This window comes from Elgaria multicarinata, chromosome 5, assembly GCF_023053635.1.
Source record: "Elgaria multicarinata webbii isolate HBS135686 ecotype San Diego chromosome 5, rElgMul1.1.pri, whole genome shotgun sequence".
NCBI classification, from domain to species: Eukaryota; Metazoa; Chordata; class Lepidosauria; order Squamata; family Anguidae; genus Elgaria; species Elgaria multicarinata.
The window spans coordinates 1,276,716-1,295,592 of record NC_086175.1 but is presented as its reverse complement, the minus strand read 5'-3'; the positions used below and the strand labels follow the sequence as shown (position 1 = coordinate 1,295,592).

General features: G+C 42.2%; 1 protein-coding gene across 1 annotated transcript in view; it reads right to left on the bottom strand.

The window, feature by feature from the left end:
• Positions 1–18,877, bottom strand: part of VSTM4 (V-set and transmembrane domain containing 4) — a 121,187-nt gene that overhangs the window by 86,181 nt on the left and 16,129 nt on the right. The window contains exon 2 of the mRNA XM_063125881.1: positions 15,125–15,523. Within this exon, the coding sequence (XP_062981951.1) occupies positions 15,125–15,523 (399 nt within the window). The remainder of the gene's footprint in view (positions 1–15,124; positions 15,524–18,877) is intronic.

The following is an 18,877-nucleotide window of genomic DNA, read 5'->3' as shown; positions in this document are numbered from 1 at the left end:
CACTTTCTGTAGGAGAAAGTGGAGGAAGGCCTACCCAGAAAATTAATAGAATGTTTTTAGAATGTTTTAAGGATGTTTTAATCATGTATGCTACATTTTAATCAGTTTTTAATGTGGTTTTATTCATTGTTGTTCCCCACCTCAATCCAAGTGGAAAGGTGGGTAAGAAATATATTATTATTATTATTATTATTGTTATTATTATTTATACAAGTCAGGAATTTTTTGGAAGGGCTTCTTTTGGCAGTATTTGTCTCCCAACAGATATCAGGGTAATTGAAATCCCCCATCACTACTACATCAGACTTCCTTGAAACTCTGGCAATTTGTTTCTTAAAAGTTTCATCCTCGTCTTCTCCTTGATTGGGTGGTCGTTAGTAGACTCCGATTATCATGTTCTGTTTATTCCTTGTGTCATTTATTTTAATCCAGATGCTCTTGATGGGGCTCCCAGTCTCATCCGCCTGTATTTCTGTGCAGGGATAGGTATTTTTTAACATATAGTGCAACTCCGCCTCCCTTTCTATTTCTTCTGTTATTTTTCAACAAGTTATATCCTTCAATTGCTATATTCCAGTCATGGGAGTCATCCCACCAAGTTTCAGTTATATCTATCAAGTCGTATTTGCCTTCATGTAATAAAAGTTCAAGTTTGTTTTGTTTGTTTCCTATACTCTGAGCATTAGTATATAGGCATTGAAGACCATGTGTTTTGATGTATTGTTCATTCCTGAGTTGAAGTGTAACATACTAAAAGTGTCTCTACATTAGGGGCCCCATTACATGGGCAGACAGGGGTGTCCATGTGGTTTGAATATCCAACCATATGGATTGTATTTGAAAATTTTCCCTCCTTTTGGTGCTCATAGCTCTGAATGAGACAGCGCCCTCTAGTGGGTACTTTGAAGCACGACTTTGGCTGCACAAGTTAGGGAATCCCACAATGTTTCAGAAGAGTTGGGATATCCAGAGGTTCAAAACCGCTAGGATGGACAATCATTATGGACAAGCTCAGCTCCTATGCAGAACGCTGGCAAGAAACTTTGAACTCTGTAGACAACAATAGCCTTGGGCAACTTAACAACTCATTCCAGCTCCTAATGAAAGATTTAACAATCCAAAACATTGAGATTCTTAGATACCAATAAAAGCTTTTAACAAATCTCATAGCACTTGAGCCTGTCTGTCACCTGCTAATTGGTGCTTCTTTCCCTCCCATTCACACTGTCTTCCAGTCAGGAACATGCCCACATATCATTGGTATAGAGATGCTCCAAGTGTGCATGAGATAAAATAGATTTTGCAATAGATTTTAAAGGCAAAAAGTGCACAGTAACCAAAAACACTGTTTTATATGCACAAGAATTTGAAAGTGGAGGTGTCCATAAGTTTTCAAGTTACTGTGTAACATACCTACTGAAGGAAAAGAGTGAAACCCACAACTTGCTGAAGAAATACATCCCCATGGTCAGCAACAATTTTGGTAAAAGACCTCAGGTGCTGCGATCAGACAATGGGCACATTTCACACCACACTCAAGCATTCCTGGATGAACAGGGCATACCACACAGGGGAATGTGGCTTACACTCCTGAGCAGAATGGCACTGCTGAAAGGAAGCCGAGATCTCCCCTGGAGATGTCAAAATGTATGCTGACAGTTACAGATTTACCTGATCGATTATGGGGAGATGCCATCATGACAGCAACTTATCTCCAGAACAGTTTGCCAACCAAAAACACCACGCAGACACCATTTCAGCTACGGCACAATAAGCCCCAAACATGGAACACCTTAGAGTGTTTGGCAGCTAAGCCTATGCTTACATACCAGTGCAAAAGAGGCAGATGTTTAGACGCCAAAGCAGAAGAGGCTGTGTTAATTGGCTGTGCTCCAGCAACCAAAGGGTATAGAGGGATGAATTTAAAAATGGTACAGTCAGCACAAAGTACATGGTCTATTTTGATGAACAAAATAGAGCTGACAAGAGAGGAACTGTATGCGACAGTTCAGAAAAGTGTGCTGACAGATACAAGTCCCTCACAAGTGTGCTGGAGTACAGAAATGGAACAACAGAGCCCTCACTACCAGAAACATATCCTGAACCAGATATGGAGCAGGAAGATGAGGTAGATGATGCAAGAGGCAAATCAGACACCAAGGGCAGTATAGCTGTAGCAGGGGATGGAGGTAGAAATGTCGAGACAGATGTGCTGGAAGATACGGTGACAGTGGATCAGATGCCAGAACCAGCTCTCAGATGCTCATCATGACCCAGCAAAAGCATACCAGCTCAACACATGTCCTACCTTGCAAGGTTGGTACCATCCAGTTGGGAGGAAATTGAACAAATGCCAAAGGTGGAGGCCAGCCACTGGAGGGAAGCAGCCCAGGAGGAAATAGAAGCACTGCACAAGATCAAGATGTGGATCTTAACCAAACTACCACCAGGCAAGAAAACCATAGAATGCAAGTGGATTTTCAAGATAAAGCAAAGTGCAGAAGGCAGAGTGGAATTCAACAAAGCGAGACTAGAGGCAAAATGTTTTCTGCAGACATATGGAGAAGACTTTCACCGCTGTTGTGAAATGCAGCACCATTAGAAGACTCCTGAGAGTAGCAGCCTCCAGAAAGATGCAGGTAAGGCACCCAGCCGTAAAGACTGCATTTCTACATGGAGAGATAACAAGGAGCAGTATATGGAACAATTTCCAGGTTTTACAAAACCCAAGCCAGCAAATTTTGTCAAGAAAGGACATTATGGACTTAAATAGATGGCAAGAGCCTGGAATGAGAAATTAAATAAAATGCTCACAGAGCAAGGTTTCAAATAACGTGAGGTAGATCCATGTCTGGAAACAAAAATGGAGATTTAACTTTGATTCTTTCATATGTAGATGATCTCATCATGATTACATATCCTTTTTAGTGCTAATCAGGGGAAAGCACAGCTACTGATCAGAGATCAGTGTTTTTTCCCTTCATGGCAGAGGGGGCAGGACTAGGTGATGAAGCTGTCAGGCTGGACGTGGCACTCCCACAGGCTGGAGGTTCACCATCCCTGATCTGAAGAACCATCTCCACTCATATGAATATACCCAAGTTTTAAGAACTTCAACCCTGGCCCTAGAATCATATAATCATAGAATAGCAGAGTTGGAAGGGGCCTACAAGGCCATCGAGTCCAACCCCCTGCTCAATGCAGGAATCCACCCTAAAGCATTCCTGACAGATGGTTGTCCAGCTGCCTCTTGAATGCCTCTAGTGTGGGAGAGCCCACAACCTCCCTAGGTAACTGATTCTATTGTACTGCTCTAACAGTCAGGAAGTTTTTCCTGATTTCCAGCTGGAATCTGGCTTCCTTTAACTTGAGCCCGTTATTCTGTGTCCTGCACTCTGGGAGGATTGAGAAGAGATCCCAGCCCTCCTCTGTGTGACAACCTTTTAAGTATTTGAAGAGTGCTATCATGTCTCCCCTCAATCTTCTCTTCTCCAGGCTAAACATGCCCAGTTCTTTCAGTATCTCTTCATAGGGCTTTGTTTCCAGACCCCTGATCATCCTGTTCTCTTCCACCGAATCAAATTCATTTGGAGAGTACCAGAGACAGGGCCTTTTCTGCAGTTACATCCAGACTGTGGAAATTTCTCCTTGAGGAAATTCAGTAACACCTCCCATCACTTTACACATTTACAGATGCTTTGAGAATATTTTTATTTAGGAGGACCATTTATGATTAATTTTTTGTGAACCGCCCAGATTTTTGTGAACCGCCCAGAGAGCTTCGGCTATTGGGCGGAATAAAAATGTAATAAATAAATAAATAAATAAATTAAATGGGTGTACTGACATGATTTTTAAAAAGACAGTTTAGCAGTGCTCTTTTATAATATTTCATTATATCTGAGAGAATCAGATATGTTGGAAGGTACATTAGAGATCATCTAGTCCAACCCCCTGCTCAGTGCAGGCTATGCAATGCAGGATGTAGGTACAGCATCCCTAAGAGATGGCCATCCAGCCTCTGCTTAACTTCCAACCATTGGTTCTAGTCCTGCCTTCCGGAGCAATGGAGAACAACTCTGCTCCATCTTCTGCATTACAGCCCTTCAGATATTTGAAGACCGCTATCATGCCTCCCCTTAATCTTTTCTTCTCCATTCCAAACATACTCAGCTCTTTCAACCATTCCTTGTAGGACTTGGCTTCAGACCCCTTACCATCCTCATTGCTCTTCTCTGTATGCGACTCTAATTTATCAAAGTCCTTCTTAAAATGTGGTGACCAGAAATTGATGCAGTACTCAAAATGTGGTCCAATAGAGAGGAATTATTTTATTGAATGATTGAATACATTTCTGTATGTCTCCATAGTTAAAGCTCTCTGGGAGTTCACAACAATTACAATTTTAAAAATACAGCACAAAATACAATATAAAATTTAAAAGTTTAAAAGTATAGTAAAAAAGTAAAACCAGAATAAAACCTAGTAGCAATGCAGAAATTTTAAATACAATAACAGATTACTTCCCATGACTTGGATATTATGGTTCTGTTAATGTATCTTAAAATTTATTATTCCCTCCTTTTTTGCAACTACATCACACTACTGGCCCATATTCAGCTTGTGATTCACTAAGAGTGCAATCCTATGCATGTTTAGACAGAAAAAAAGTCCTACAACTCTCAGTATGCCCAAGCCAGCATAGACCGCCCCTCCCCCATCTAAACATGCTTTGTGTTCATGTGCAACTATTTTGTCTAAAGGTCTTTAAATATATATATATATATATATATATATATATATATATATATATTAGTGGATTGCTCACTAAGACACCTTAAGCTCCTTAAAAATGTACTGCTGCCAAGGCAAGTCCCCCCACATTCTATAACAATCTCTTTGACTTTTTGTTCTGAAGTGCAAGACTTTACATCTATCTCTGTTGAATTTCATCTTGTTAGCTTCAGTCCGGTCTTCCAGCCTGCCATGATCATTTTGAATCTTGACTTTATCTTCTATAGTGATTGTAGCTTTGGGTCATCTGCAAATTACATAATCAATCCCTCTACCAAACTCATCCAGGTCACTAATAAAAATATTTCACCCTCAGATAGAACTCTTGGAACTCTCCAGGACTGAGTACAGATGCTGAACCAGCTGCTGATCCACCTAACAGTAGTAGCTTCCAACTAACATTTTACCATCTTGTCAACATGGATATTATGGGAAACATTTTCAAATGCTTTGCTCCAATCAAGTTATACTATGTCCACAGCATTCCCACAATCAAATAACTAGCAAATCTATAAAAAAAGAGCTATGTTTAATCTGCCAAGACTTATTCTTTAGGCATGTGCTCCGCTCCGATTAGGAGCGGAGAAGCAGTAGCGGATTGGCCTGCTCCGCCTTACCCAGAGGCGGAGTAGAAGCGGGCCGCGGACCCCTAGAAGCAAGGCGAAGAGAAGCGACCATTTTTCGGAGCTCCTAGTTCAGGCGGAGCGCTCCGGTCGCCATCTTGAAAACATTTCGCCATAGGACTGCATTGCGGGAAATAATCGCGGATAACTACGTTCTTTTTGAAGCTATCGTTCTGGAAATTCTTGTGCACAGAGAGTCGTGGATGGGGGTCATTTTGAGACTACTCTCACCTCTCTGCGACATGCGGGTCGCATGCTATATTTTTTAAAAAATCGGGTCAACAAACAGGGACAGCGCGGCTCAAACGGCGGTTTTCGGCTTTTCGCCCATAGGATTGCATTGCGGGAAAGAATCGGGGATAACTGGGGTTTTTTTTAAGCTATCGTTCTGAAAATTCTTGTGCTCAGACAGTCGTGGATGAGGGTCATTTTGAGACTACTCTCAACTTTCTGCGTCCTGTGGTTCACGTGCAATATTTTTTTAAAAAATCGGGTACATTTACATACAAACGATAGGGTAAACCGGCTGCGGCGCGGCGGGGTTTATTGAAGCGATGACAGGCACATTCAACTCCCAATCCTGATGAGAATTGATCACCTCATGAAGCATCATCCTCCAATCCCAGCGTTTGAGGCGGGGACTAAGCCAGAGTCACCCTCACAGTCAGAGAGCTCTCAGCCTCTTGTGGGTTTAGCGTTCGTTGGGAGAGGGTCTACTTAGCGAGCTGCTGCTGTGTACTTTGGAGATAGATTAGGATTTTAGCTTGGCGTGTGTGTTTGTTTGCTTCTTTCTGACTTTTAGCTTAGTTTGCCTTGTGTTTTTCCCTTACTTTGATTTAATATAAACTTTACTTTTAAATTTTGGAGTGTGTGTTTGTTTGTTTGGTTGGTTGTCTCCCACCCCTTCCCTTTCTTAAAGCCTGACTGTGTTCCTTCTGCTTTTGTGAAAGCTTTCTTTTGAAAGCATACACACACTTCTTGTCCCATTTCCCTACATTTATTAGTAATATTCTTAAACATATTATTATATTCTTTTACATATTCTTAGTAGTATATTAGTATATTCTCATACATATTATTAGTAGTATTAATATTTTATTCTTATTATACATATTAGTAGTAGTGTTTGGTTGGTTCTTTTCCCCCCTCCCCTCTCTTAAATCCTGATTGTGTTTCCTTCTATCTATATACCAAAAAATACCAAAAAATACCAAAAAAAAAAAAATATTCTCTTTTTCTTCTCTGTGTAACTTGGACTGTGAATGTGCTGCTTTTGTGAAGTGCAACAGCCACAGATTGAGCATTTTGTGGAAAGCATACACACACTTCTTGTCCCATTTCCCTACATTTAAACATATTATATTCTTATACATATTCTTAGTAGTATTAATATTTTATTAGTCATCATGAGAAGAGGGAGCAGGCGTGCTGAAAGCAGCAAGGCTCAGGCTGGCACCAGTAAGCAGGCTGCCTCTCCTGCTGTGAAAATCAAACGGGCAACTCCTTGGCTGGCTGCTCCACAACAGAAGCAGGACAAACAGCAGGCAGAGCCACTCTCTTCTGCAACTTGTGCCCGGCGTTCTCTTTTTGAGGGTGGGAATGGGAAAAGTGCCCCTTTGCAAGAGGCACGTGGCAGCAGTGCCATTAGAGGAGGAGTAGGAGTATCCCCAACTCCTTCATTATCCTTTGAGCCCACGAGCCCGCTGATGGACCTAGACGAGGTCCTCAGCACAGTGGAGGGGGAGGGGGAGGAGGAGGAGGCAGTGGTCCTCCAGGATGTGGGGGCTGAGGAGGAGCAGCAGCAGGCCGAGGCTCTCTCCCCAGTCTCATCCCACCCCTCTTCCGCTGCAACCCCTGTTTCTGTGGCAACACCAGAGAGCTCAGGCGGGCAATTGGTGGTGTCACCACGGAAGCGAAAGACAAGCATCGTGTGGGACCACTTTGAGTTGGGAGCGGATCCCCGCTTTGCTGTCTGTCGCCACTGCAAACTCAGCCTAAGCAGGGGTTCATCGACAGGGCATTATGGAACCAGCAGCATGAAGATGCATCTTCACAGGCAGCACCAGTCGGTCTTGCTGGGGAAAGAGGCGGGCAAGGCGACTGGTTCCAGGGGAAAGCCGAAGGCTGCTGCTGGCACTGCCACTCTCAGCTCTCCATCTCCCATCCCCACAAGGGTTAGGCAGGCAACCCTGCCGGAAATGGGGTGGGGGAAGTATGGACCCACAAGACGGCGTTTTCCAATGCCCACCCAGGGTGCTACTGTGGTGGGGCATCTGCCGGGACTGACTCCTCCCCAATACTAGATCTATGACATGTCACTCTGCCTGCCCCTCTGCTAGCCTGTCCTCCTCGGTGACCGACTCGCTGGGATGGTTTGCGTTTGCAATGCGTGACTAACTGCAGTGCTGGCTTAGAAACCAACCATCCTTGCCTCACTTCCTTGTGCCCCAAGAAATGCCCGCAGCCTGCCTGCCTGCCTGCCCGCCTCCCCCGGGGTGCTGCTGTGGTGGGGCATCTGCCAGGACTGACTCCTCGCCTGCTCTGCCTGCCTCTCTGCCCGCCTGGTGCCTGGGAGATGGGCTTTGCGTTTCGTGCCCAGCACCCTCTGGCACGGTTGCTCCCAGTCGTCCTCCTCTGTGCCCCTCAATGCGTAACTGCTGGCTTAGAAAGAAACAACCAGCCATCTTTGCCTCACTTGCTCCTTGCGCCCGCTTACGGGTTGGTTTGCTATGCGTTAGTGCTCAAGCCATCCTTGCGGCACTACAATGCATGCTGCCTGCCTGCCTGCCTGCCTGCCTTCCCTCCCTTCTCCCCTTCCCGCCTTGCAGGGATGGTGTATGTGTCTTGCTTTGACTCAGGGGAGAAGTCCTTCTTGCGCTCACTTAGACTTTATCAAGTTCAATAATCCATTTTTCAAATGTGCAAGAAGATTTAGGGTTATCTCGTGGCATGTTGGGATTTCCTTGGAACTGGCCCCATTGAGCTGTCTGCATTGCAACTTTAAATCCCTGACATACTGGAGTGCCCGATTTTCAAAACTTCCCGTAACATCAGGGGATGATGGGATTGCCTTGAAACTTGGTGTCCATGGGGACACATGGGTAAGCTGTCATGGGACCAAAGGATAGGTTTCTAACGTGCAAATTGACGTAGTTGTAGAATGGGACTTGATTTGGGGTGAGTTAAAAAGTTTAAGCCGCGCCAAAAATCAGGGGATGATGGGATTGCCTTGAGTCTGGGCGTCCATGTGGACACATGGATAAGCTATCATGGTGCCGAGTTTGAGGTTTCTAACATGCAAATTGACGGAGCTATCCCAAGGGGTCTGAATGGGGTGCCCCATTTTCAAAAATTCCCCAAAAATCAGGGGATGATGGGATTGCCTTGAGTCTGGGCGTCCATGTGGACACGTGGATAAGCTGTCATGGTGCCGAGTTTGAGGTTTCTAACATGCAAATTGACGGAGCTATCCCAAGGGGTCTGAATGGGGTGCCCCATTTTCAAAAATTCCCCAAAAATCAGGGGATGATGGGATTGCCTTGAAATTTGGCGTCCATGTGGACACATGGATAAGCTATCATGGTGCAGAGTTTGAGGTTTCTAATGTGCAAATTGACGGAGCTATCGAAAGGGGTGTGATGGGTGGTGCGTTAGAGGTTAGAGCCGCGCCAAAAATCAGGGGATGATGGGATTGCCTTGAGTCTGGGCGTCCATGTGGACACATGGATAAACTGTCCTGGTGCCGAGTTTGAGGTTTCTAACATGCAAATTGACAGAGCTATCCCAAGGGGTATGAATGGGGTGCCCGATTTTCAAAAATTCACCAAAAATCAGGGGATGATGGGATTGCCTTGAAACTTGGCGTGTGTGTGTATACCCCCATGAGGTGTCATGGTGCCAAACATGAGGTTTCTAACTTGAACAGAAAAAAAGTTGTATACTTTTTTAGCTTTCAATGCAACCCTATGGGAGGGAAAAAACGGAGCTCCGATCCGGATCCGGAGCGCCGAGCGGAGCGGAGCGGAAGTGGGCGGGGCGGGGGCGGGGCGAAGCGGGCCGCTCTGAAAATGGCGGATCTGGAAATGAAGCGGAGTGGGGGGGTCCGTGCACACCCCTATTATTCTTAACAAACCCATGTTAGCTCTTATTAATCAATGCATAGTTTTTCTAGATGCACATGATTATATTCAAGTCTTAAGATACCACATCTCTTTAAAATAATCTCTTTGTGACTGGAGCTCTGAAGTCATTTTCATCTTTGTTTACAAAAGAAGATGGAAACCAAAAATGGAAACCATATGTTTATGAAACAATCTTGTTTTGTCAGCCCCCTGTGCCTTCTACTGTGTGAGTGAGCTTCTTGGCAAGTGCTACTTGCCAAATCCTGCTATGCCATCCTTGGACTGTATAGTCTGACTTTGTTTTCTGCTGTTTTGCTACCTCCAAACATGCTGCTGTCAATAACAGAGAGACTAACACTTCGTGGATTACAGGGTCATTGCATTATCACAAGTAGATAGTAGTGCTATCTATTTGTTGTTCGGTCATGTCTGATATTTCTTTAAAGATCTTTAGACAAAATAGTTGCACATGAAGACATCCCACCTGAAATGTGTTCCCCTACACTGCTGGCTCTTTGATCTACTGTTCTTCGATCCCTACTTCATATTATTATTATTATTATTATTATTATTATTATTATTATTACTACTACTACTACTACTATACCGCCCCATAGCCAAAGGTCTCTGGGCAGTTTACAGAAAATTTAAACATTAAGCATTAAAAATCAATATACAAAATTTTAAACCATAAAAATGTAAAACAGACACCATACAAAGACAACATACATTTAAAATCAACTTTGAGCTCTCAACCAAACCTAAAGATAGATCTGGGATCAATTAAAAACATAAATATGCTGCCAAATGCCTGGGAGAAAAGAAAAGTCTTGACCTGGCACTGAAAAGATAACTATGTTGATGCCAGGTGGGCCTCATTGGGGAGATAGTCCCATAATTGGGAGGGGGGCACCAATGAGAAGTCCCTCTGCCTTGTTGCCATCCTCCAAGTAGGCACCTTGAGGAGGACCTTAGATGTTGAGCATAGCATATGGGTAATTTCATGTCAACTTAACACTCTTTCTGAGTTTAAGATAGCTATAAAGACTAATCTCTTCTGGCAGGGCTACCCAGATGAATTTTAAACCTAAGAATTTTAAGATGTCCTGACTGTTATTTTAATATTTTATTGTTTTTATATGCTCTTTTAATTAGTTTTATGCTATCTATCTATCTAGTATTTTTCTATTAATGTTGTTCCCCACCTCCATCTAAAGGTAGAGGTGGTAAGAAATAACTAGATGATGATGATGATGATGATGATAGAGTTAGCTCTTGGTTTATGTGGTGTTATCTGACTGGGATGAGGTGCCATCTATACAAGTTTAAGCACTGATTTTTTAATCTGGGCTACTGTGGTTCTTAATGGTTGATTTGACCATATTGACTCCCAGTTTGCTTCTGATATTTTCATTCCCAAACCATTTCCCCTTCTTATTGCATCAGCTAATTGTCTCTGGGTCATGAATCCTGTCTTGTCTTCTGCAGTATAGTTTGTAATAAATGTGTTAATTCAATTAACGAAGACCAGAAGATAATATGTTTGCATCTTGGTTTAGTAATGCTATGGGATCCCGGGGACATGGCGGTCTTTCCTCTGCTTTAATTTCACTATTAAGTGGGTCTGTTTCCATGTCCCTAGTATCTCACCCCACTCCAAGATGTTGTTAAAGAGTTGCACCAGCTCCCATTGCCTGATAGAATTCCCCACTGAGTCCATCTAGTCCTGCGGTTTCCCCTTTGTTCGACCTCTTTATCACCTCCTTAATTTCTTGCTCTGAAATTGGTTGTTTTAAATATCTGGAATGATCTTGGCTAAGTGGTTTTAAATTAACTTTTGTTAGATATATTTCTACTTGATTGGGGTCTGGATTGCCAGAAGTATATAAATTCTGATAAAATTTAGCAACTACACGGTTTATTTCAGATGCTTTATGGTAAATTCTTTGTCCTTAACTGCCCAAATACAATTTCTTGTCTGTTTCTTTGTTAGAGTTCTTGAAAGTAATTTAAAACTGTGGTTCCCGAATTCATAACATGAATTCATAACATGAATATATTGAGATATTTCACTGTCATGTACTTACCCAATTTTAAAGTCTTTAATTCATCCCCCACCCCACCCCTAGTAAGTTTTTATGTTTTCGGGTCTTTTTGAGTTCTGATTCCAGTTTAGGTTATAGTTTAGATATATCATCAAGTTTTTTTTCTAGGAGCTGTATTTTTTTAAGTGCTACTTCTTGAATACACAATCCCCTTATTACTGCTTTCATTGCATCCCACACTATTTCTTTCTTCATATCAGGAAGTGAATTTATGGTAAAGTCAGTTTTGATTTCCTTTTTAAACTGACTGATATTTCTTGCTTAGCTATTAAATCTGGATTGAGCTGCCAAACGTATATCCCTGAGTTGAACTTATTGGGGCAAGATCAGAGCCTGTCCCTATCTGAGTTTCTAGCATTTAGTCCTTGCATCCTGGAGAGTTAAAAGGCAACCAATCCTTGAGTAGGTGTAATGTCGTATAGAATAAAAAGTATAATTTTTGATGTTTGCATTAATCCTTCTCCAAATATCTATAAAACCTTGACTGTTAAGCATCTCTTCTAAAGTATTTGGGCTTCTCCCACTTCTTACTACTTTCCCACTTCTATCTAATAAGACATCTAACATGTCATTGAAGTCTCTTCCTACTATGGCCATGCATTGTCTGAATACTCTTCTAATATTCTAGGTGCTTCTTTCATAAAAATGCCCTGCCCTTTGTGGGGATTACTGATTATTGAGTGATCCCAATGTGAGCTGCATTTCCCCCCAATTTCCTTTTAATATAGGTGTACCTCCTTCTTGGATCTCTGACTATATCTGTCACTGCTATTAAGCACTTTTTTTTTGCCAGCAGTACTGCCACTTCCCGTTGAAGTAGATGAACCAGGTACAGAAAATTGTTCCCCTAACCATTTTAGATTTAACTTTATTTTTGGCTTTTGGTGCGTCTTTCGCAGCAATAAAGTAGCCTTGTATAGGAGGGCCTTTAAGGGCCCTGACCGGTGTGGGGGCAGGACGGGACAGCAAAGTGCGCTTGCTAGGGCCTCAGGAAAGGGCACAACTGTCCTGGCCGTGCCAATGCTGTGGCCAGCGGAATGGCAGATTTTCTGGAGGCCCTGGAAAATGAGCTTTGCTAAGGGCTCAAGGAGGGTCACGCAGCCTCCCAAGTGTTCAGAAAAGGCTTGCGCTGCCCAGCTCCTCGAAGCAAGGCCACATGAGCAGGGCTCGGCAAGCTCATGGGGCAGCCCACCCCCTCATGAATTTTCCAAAGCCCAGTCCCAGCAGAATCAAGGTGGGTGGTTCACTTTGAGGTAGGGGGCTCCTGCCTGTTCTGTTTCAGAACCCCCTGCCTTAAATACTTACTCCATCCCTAGACACAACAATGACATTGTATCACTTCTGCTTGTCCAGAAGTTTTTGGCTGGACCAAAATGAGCAAAAATGTCTGCATTATGATGCACATATATGGGAATAGTTTCAGATGAACTCAGTGGGAGTCTAAGTAAAAATGTATAAGACGATTCTGTTAAGAGGATTGTGGCATATAGAGACTTGTGGCAGACAAATGCAAGTTTATTAATTTCAACGACTGGCAGATTTTAAAATAATTGAATTTCCGTGGTTTTTGAAAAGGAAATTTAGCATTACAGTGTTATAAAATAAACAACAACTGAAAAGCAAAACACAAACAAGTCATTACTTGGATAGATGTGTACAAGTGAGCCTTTTCTCTCCCTCTCTTCAGAAATGTTCCCTCTGTCTTCAAAATACCTTCACTCTTGACATATTCCTGCAACCCCTTCCTCACTGTGAGAATGTGGATAGGAGAACTGCACCAGGCATGCCTGACCTAGGTCAAGATCGGAATTCTAAAATCCCTGGGAGAGTTCCCATGGATAGATAAGGAACTCCTTTGCATACAGTCACCCTACACATGTATAGGTCAACATGAAGAGTGAAGGAGAGGACCGGAGCTAGTGGACCCATTCCTGTTCTCCCATCCCCATGCGTGCAGAGTTTACGTGTGAGCAGAATAGGGCTAGATTCTCACAACCATCTTAATGAACACTCCTATAATGTGAATGCAAATTTGATGTAATGTGTGAATAACTCTACATCAAGAGCTTCGGCTATTGGGCGGTATAAACATGTAATAAATAAATAAATAAATACTCTAGTGTGATGGACAATCCTGGCTTGTCCTTTCCCTACCACAAAGAAAATAGCAAAGACCTAGTAATTGGATCTCAATCCCCATGCTTCCTTTACTTACCATGTAGAAAGGATGATCAGGAATTGGATCCCTTGTACTGCATTTCTGGTTGCAGAAAGATAGTGTGAGGCCCTGATCCCTCTGCTTCCCCTACTTGTGCATTCCATCCCCCCCCTCCCGCCCCAAAAATTCCCTGAGGATGATACTACATTTTACTTTAAAGTTAGTTTCTTCCTATTTTACTCAAACATATTCAATATTACTATTACAGATCAGGAGCATAGAGTGGAGAGTGGGTGTGTTTTTTTAATCCTTTGCCCTATGCCTGGATTTTACATTACAACTGGATGGCTTTTTGGCAATGTAACTTTGAGGCATGGGGGAACTGATCCAGAGACCACAGCTGGTAGGCAAAGGGTTAAACTTCCTCCAAGCTTCCTCCCCACCCCCAACATACCTAAGGTCACAATCTATATAGTAACGTGTAGCCTGACATTGTGAGGTCATATTCCATAACTAAAGAAATAAGTATTGAACGTCGAATAGGATTGTTGTCCTCTGCAAAATCTTTTGGAAACATTATAGTACTGAAGTTGCACATGCATGACATAACTTTACTAGCAGCTGTTGCCATAGACTTTAATGGGGCAGAAAAAATTAAAAACCATTGGACTAGTGCTCAGAATTACACCAAACCAATGAAAGACCCACCTCCTTGAAAAGCCTGAATAATCAATCGGTTTTACCAATAAATAAATAAATGATAAGCAATCCTGAAAATTGGAGTAAGGGAGCAAGTCTATGTTGAGGCAGCATCTAGTGGGAGGGAGACGTGGGATTGTTCAATTTCCTGACTCTGGGCTAATAGACAAGGCTCCAAGCTGGGAGCCAGGGAACATTCCACCCCTCTCCAAGGCACCGCTGCTAGATGGACGGAATCACCCGTCTAGCAGAAATACAGGGCTGGTTGGAACACTGAGGTGAAGGTCGTGGCTAAGGTGTTGGACTGGGAGTTGGGAGATCCAAGTTCTAATCCCCACTCGGCCATGGAAACCCACTGGGTGACTTTGGGCCAGTCACAGACTCTCAGCCCAACCTACCTCACAGGGTTGTTGTTGTGAGGATAAAATGGAGAGGAGGAGGAGGATTATGTACGCCGCCTTGGGTTCCTTGGAGGGAAAAAAGGTGGGATAAAACTGTAATAAATAAATAAATTCTCAGCAATTTTGAACAAATCCTGGATATTTTGGATAACTTTTGAGCTCTTTGTGATTTAATCCATCACACATGAAGAGCAGATTACAATAAGAGCGGATATTTTCTCACCTTGGATTTCAGTCGATGCACTGCCATTAGACCATGACGTCCACTTGTTCCTATGCCTGCCAATCTCCTGAACTTTGCAAATATAGTTCCCCTGATCAGCTTGTTGGAGATTCAGGATCAAAAATGTGTATATTGTTCTATGTCTCTCCTTAAGAAGATGAAGCCTTTGTTTATAGAACTGATGTGTGTAATTTCCATAGTACTGGACTACTCCATATTTAGTCATTTTGATCATGAGATACTCCTGGGTAGGTGGAAGGGCGAAGATCCAGCGGACAGCTAGCAGATTCTCTAGTCGTCTTTTTTGAGAAACATGGCAAAATAGGGTAGCATTGTCTCCAACCACATATTGTACTTTGGGTCCTGGAGAGACAGTGACATTCAGAGCTCCACAGATATCTGCAAAGGGGAGGAAAGACAAACACATCCATAATATTGAGATGTGTGCAATAAATGTATAGTATATTTGTTAGTGTTTTCTTCTTTTGTTGCTAGGGTATCCTAAGGTATCCTATTTTCCTAGCACTCCTTCAACTAATCAACTACCAGCAACAAAGGGAAAAACAATTATCACGATCCACTGCAATAAACAAAAAACTTTCTGCTTTAACGTGTTTTGTTGAAGGCTATGTCCACTCAAGTTCCAAAATGCTGAAAAATTGCAGTTGTTAAGGGCCACACCCTTAACAGATGTGTTATTTACCAGCCACAGTCATGGCCGGTAGTTAAAGCTCTGTCAGTAAAATAACCATTTTAAAGGGGTAAGGGGTGTTGTTCTAGCATACATAGTTTACCAATCTTTCTGAAATTTACGTGTGCCAGAAAGAAATGTCAGTTTTACATAACTAGGTTCTTGTACTTGTGTACAAAGCCCTAAACAACTTGAGACCAGGATACCTGAGAGAGTGCCTTCTCCCCTATCAACTTGCCCCAGTCACTGAGGTCATCCCAGGGCAAGCTCCTGATGGTTCCTCATAGACCTATCATCCGATTGGAGTCCACCTGGGGAAGAGCCATTGTGGTGGCCCCCCTCCTATGGAATTCCCTGCCTCTGGAGGTCAGGCAAGTGCCAACTTTGTATTCCTTCTGGCACCTCCTGAAAACATCTTTGTTCCAGGAAGACTTTCCTTAATGACCAGCCGTGGTTTATTTTACAATTTGTTTCTCTTAAAAAATATACTTCTGATATGTTTTTATTCTACTTTATTTTATCTTATACACCACTCTGAAATGTTGAATGGGGAGTGATATATAAAAATCAGAAATAAATAAGATTGGTAAAAGATTTAGGGAGGGAGGGCATTTTAAAGTGAAAAAAAAAAATCTCAAAATTAAACTGAAATCCAGGTCTGACAAGGATATTGTCTCAAGATTTCTGAAATAATTATACCTTGTTTTCTTCAAACATCAGTGATCCTTTGTTGCTCCCTTATTGTAATTGGTGGATGGGATTTCTTTTTTTAAAATTCCATTCACTTATTTTTTTTAAATTATTTTTTCTTGCACAATGAATCTATGAAGCTCACATAACTACATGCATGCTCAGTCGAGTCTCTCCCCCCCACCCCACCCCAAAGCTGATTTAGAATTTTGAGAGGGAGAGGGGAATAACAGCAGTGTGGAGGAAAAGCATTTGCTTTCAAGTAAAACAATTCTACAGGTTAAAATAGAACTACTGTGCTTGGTGTGTGTGTGTGTGTAGGAAGGGTGTTCTCTTATTACTCTTACTCTATTTAAGTAGAGTATTCTACTTAAGATTCCTGCAATGAGCAGGCGATTGGACTCGATGGCCTTCTAGGCCCCTTCCAACTCTACGATTCCAACTCTATGATTCTATGAAGTATGGATTTTAAATTAAAAACATGATCATTAGTGCAATCCTACACTAGAAGTACACCAGAAGTACAGAAGTACACCAGAAGTACAGTCCATTGATTGTGATGGATGTCAACAACAAGGCGTAGGGAAAAATCAGTAAAAACCCACCCCCAAATTTTCAAAAAAAATTCCGGGCCTTCACATCTCTAGCTCCTACCTGTTCTCCTTCTTCCTCTGCTCCCCAATTTTCCCTTAATCATTTGTGTTACTAAGGTCCCTTTTTGGATTCAAGTGCTGAGAATAGAAGACTTAGAAGAAAGCTATGGAATCGAATGGGAGTGAAACTTTAGTTCATAAGCAGGCCTGGCTTTCCTTGAGGGCAGAGAGTTTTGCTGCCTGAAGTTTGAGTAGCAGGCTCAGCCTGGTTCTTGCCTCCCTTTGGGGAGAAGAAGAGTCTTATTTTCTTTTTTGGAACATGTTTTCCTTTGGCTTTGAGACTATTTTGGGCTATCTTTCCGCAAGGCCAGTTTCCCTCTGAGCCAGTTGCCTGGCTCCTGAGCAGCTTGGTGTAGTTTTTGGCTAGGGCTGTGCACGCCCCCCAATTTGCCTGGGATCCTGATTCAGACCTTCTGAAATGAGCCAGATTTGCTTTGGATCGATTCAGACCCAGTCTGCCTCTCCTCGGATCCAAATCCGAATTAAGATTCAGATGTCCGAATCATTCGGTTTTTTCATTTTCCCATAGACTTGCATTGGAAAAAATAAATGCCTATGCCTTTTTTGTTTTTCAGCATAGAAATATGAAAGTAAGTCACCTTACAGATGCCCTGGAGCTGCTCATGTGTGCCAAATTTCAGACACGTCTGTGCAGTGGTTGTCCTATAATCCACTGCTAGAAATGTGGTTTTTCAGCCAAACCAGTCAAAGCAAACTTTTTCATTTTTCATGAGACAAACATGTATTTTGGTAACTTTACAGATGCCCTGGAATTGCTTATCAAATCAAATCAATTTTTATTTGCACCAAGCCATTGGCCATTGCAATTTAGAACAATTAACTGAACATAAGGCATAAAACAGACAATAAATGTCCTGAGTTGAAGAAAAAAAACAAAGTCCTTAATATATAAAACACAGTATCTCCAAGCAAATAAAACATTAAATACAGTCAAGGCTAAAATTATATAATTGAAAACTCAGGGTTACAGCCCTCATTTTAATAGCAATTGCTAAAAAAATTGCAGTTTTTGCTGTAACCATCCTGTTGGAATCCTCAAGAAGAAAGTTCACATAATAATCAGTTGAACGCCCTAGATAAGGGGATAATAAGGGGGTTGTTAACTCTTCACGAGTATTTCTGTACAGAGAGCAAAATAGAAGCACGTGGGCAATGGTTTCAATGTTACCATCTCCACAGATACATACTCGATTATGGAATGGAGTTCTCCTAAAGAGCTTTCTAGAACTGCAGAAGGAAGCACATTGAGGCGTGCTCTTGAATGTGCTGTTCTATGAATAGGCTGTTCTATGTTTAAGGTATGTGAGCTGCTGTAAATATACCGGTGTCTTATCTGCAGGACTAAATGAGGCCTGTTATTCTGTGTCCTGCACTCTGGGAGGATCGAGAGGAGATCCTGGCCCTCCTCTGTGTAACAATGTTTTAAGTATTTGAAGAGTGCTATCATAAAAGATAACAAGGTAACAACAGACCTATGCAAGAAATGCTATCAATTCCAAGAAACAATAAACCATGTAACAGGAGGATGTGAAATTCTGGCTGGAATGGACTATACAGACAGAAACAATATAGCTGCAAAAATAATTCAAAAAAGTGGCCATCAAATTCAACCTTATTAAACAACCTACACCATACTATACATACTCACCCGAATAAATCTTGGAAAATGCAGATCATAAAATATACTGGGACAGAACA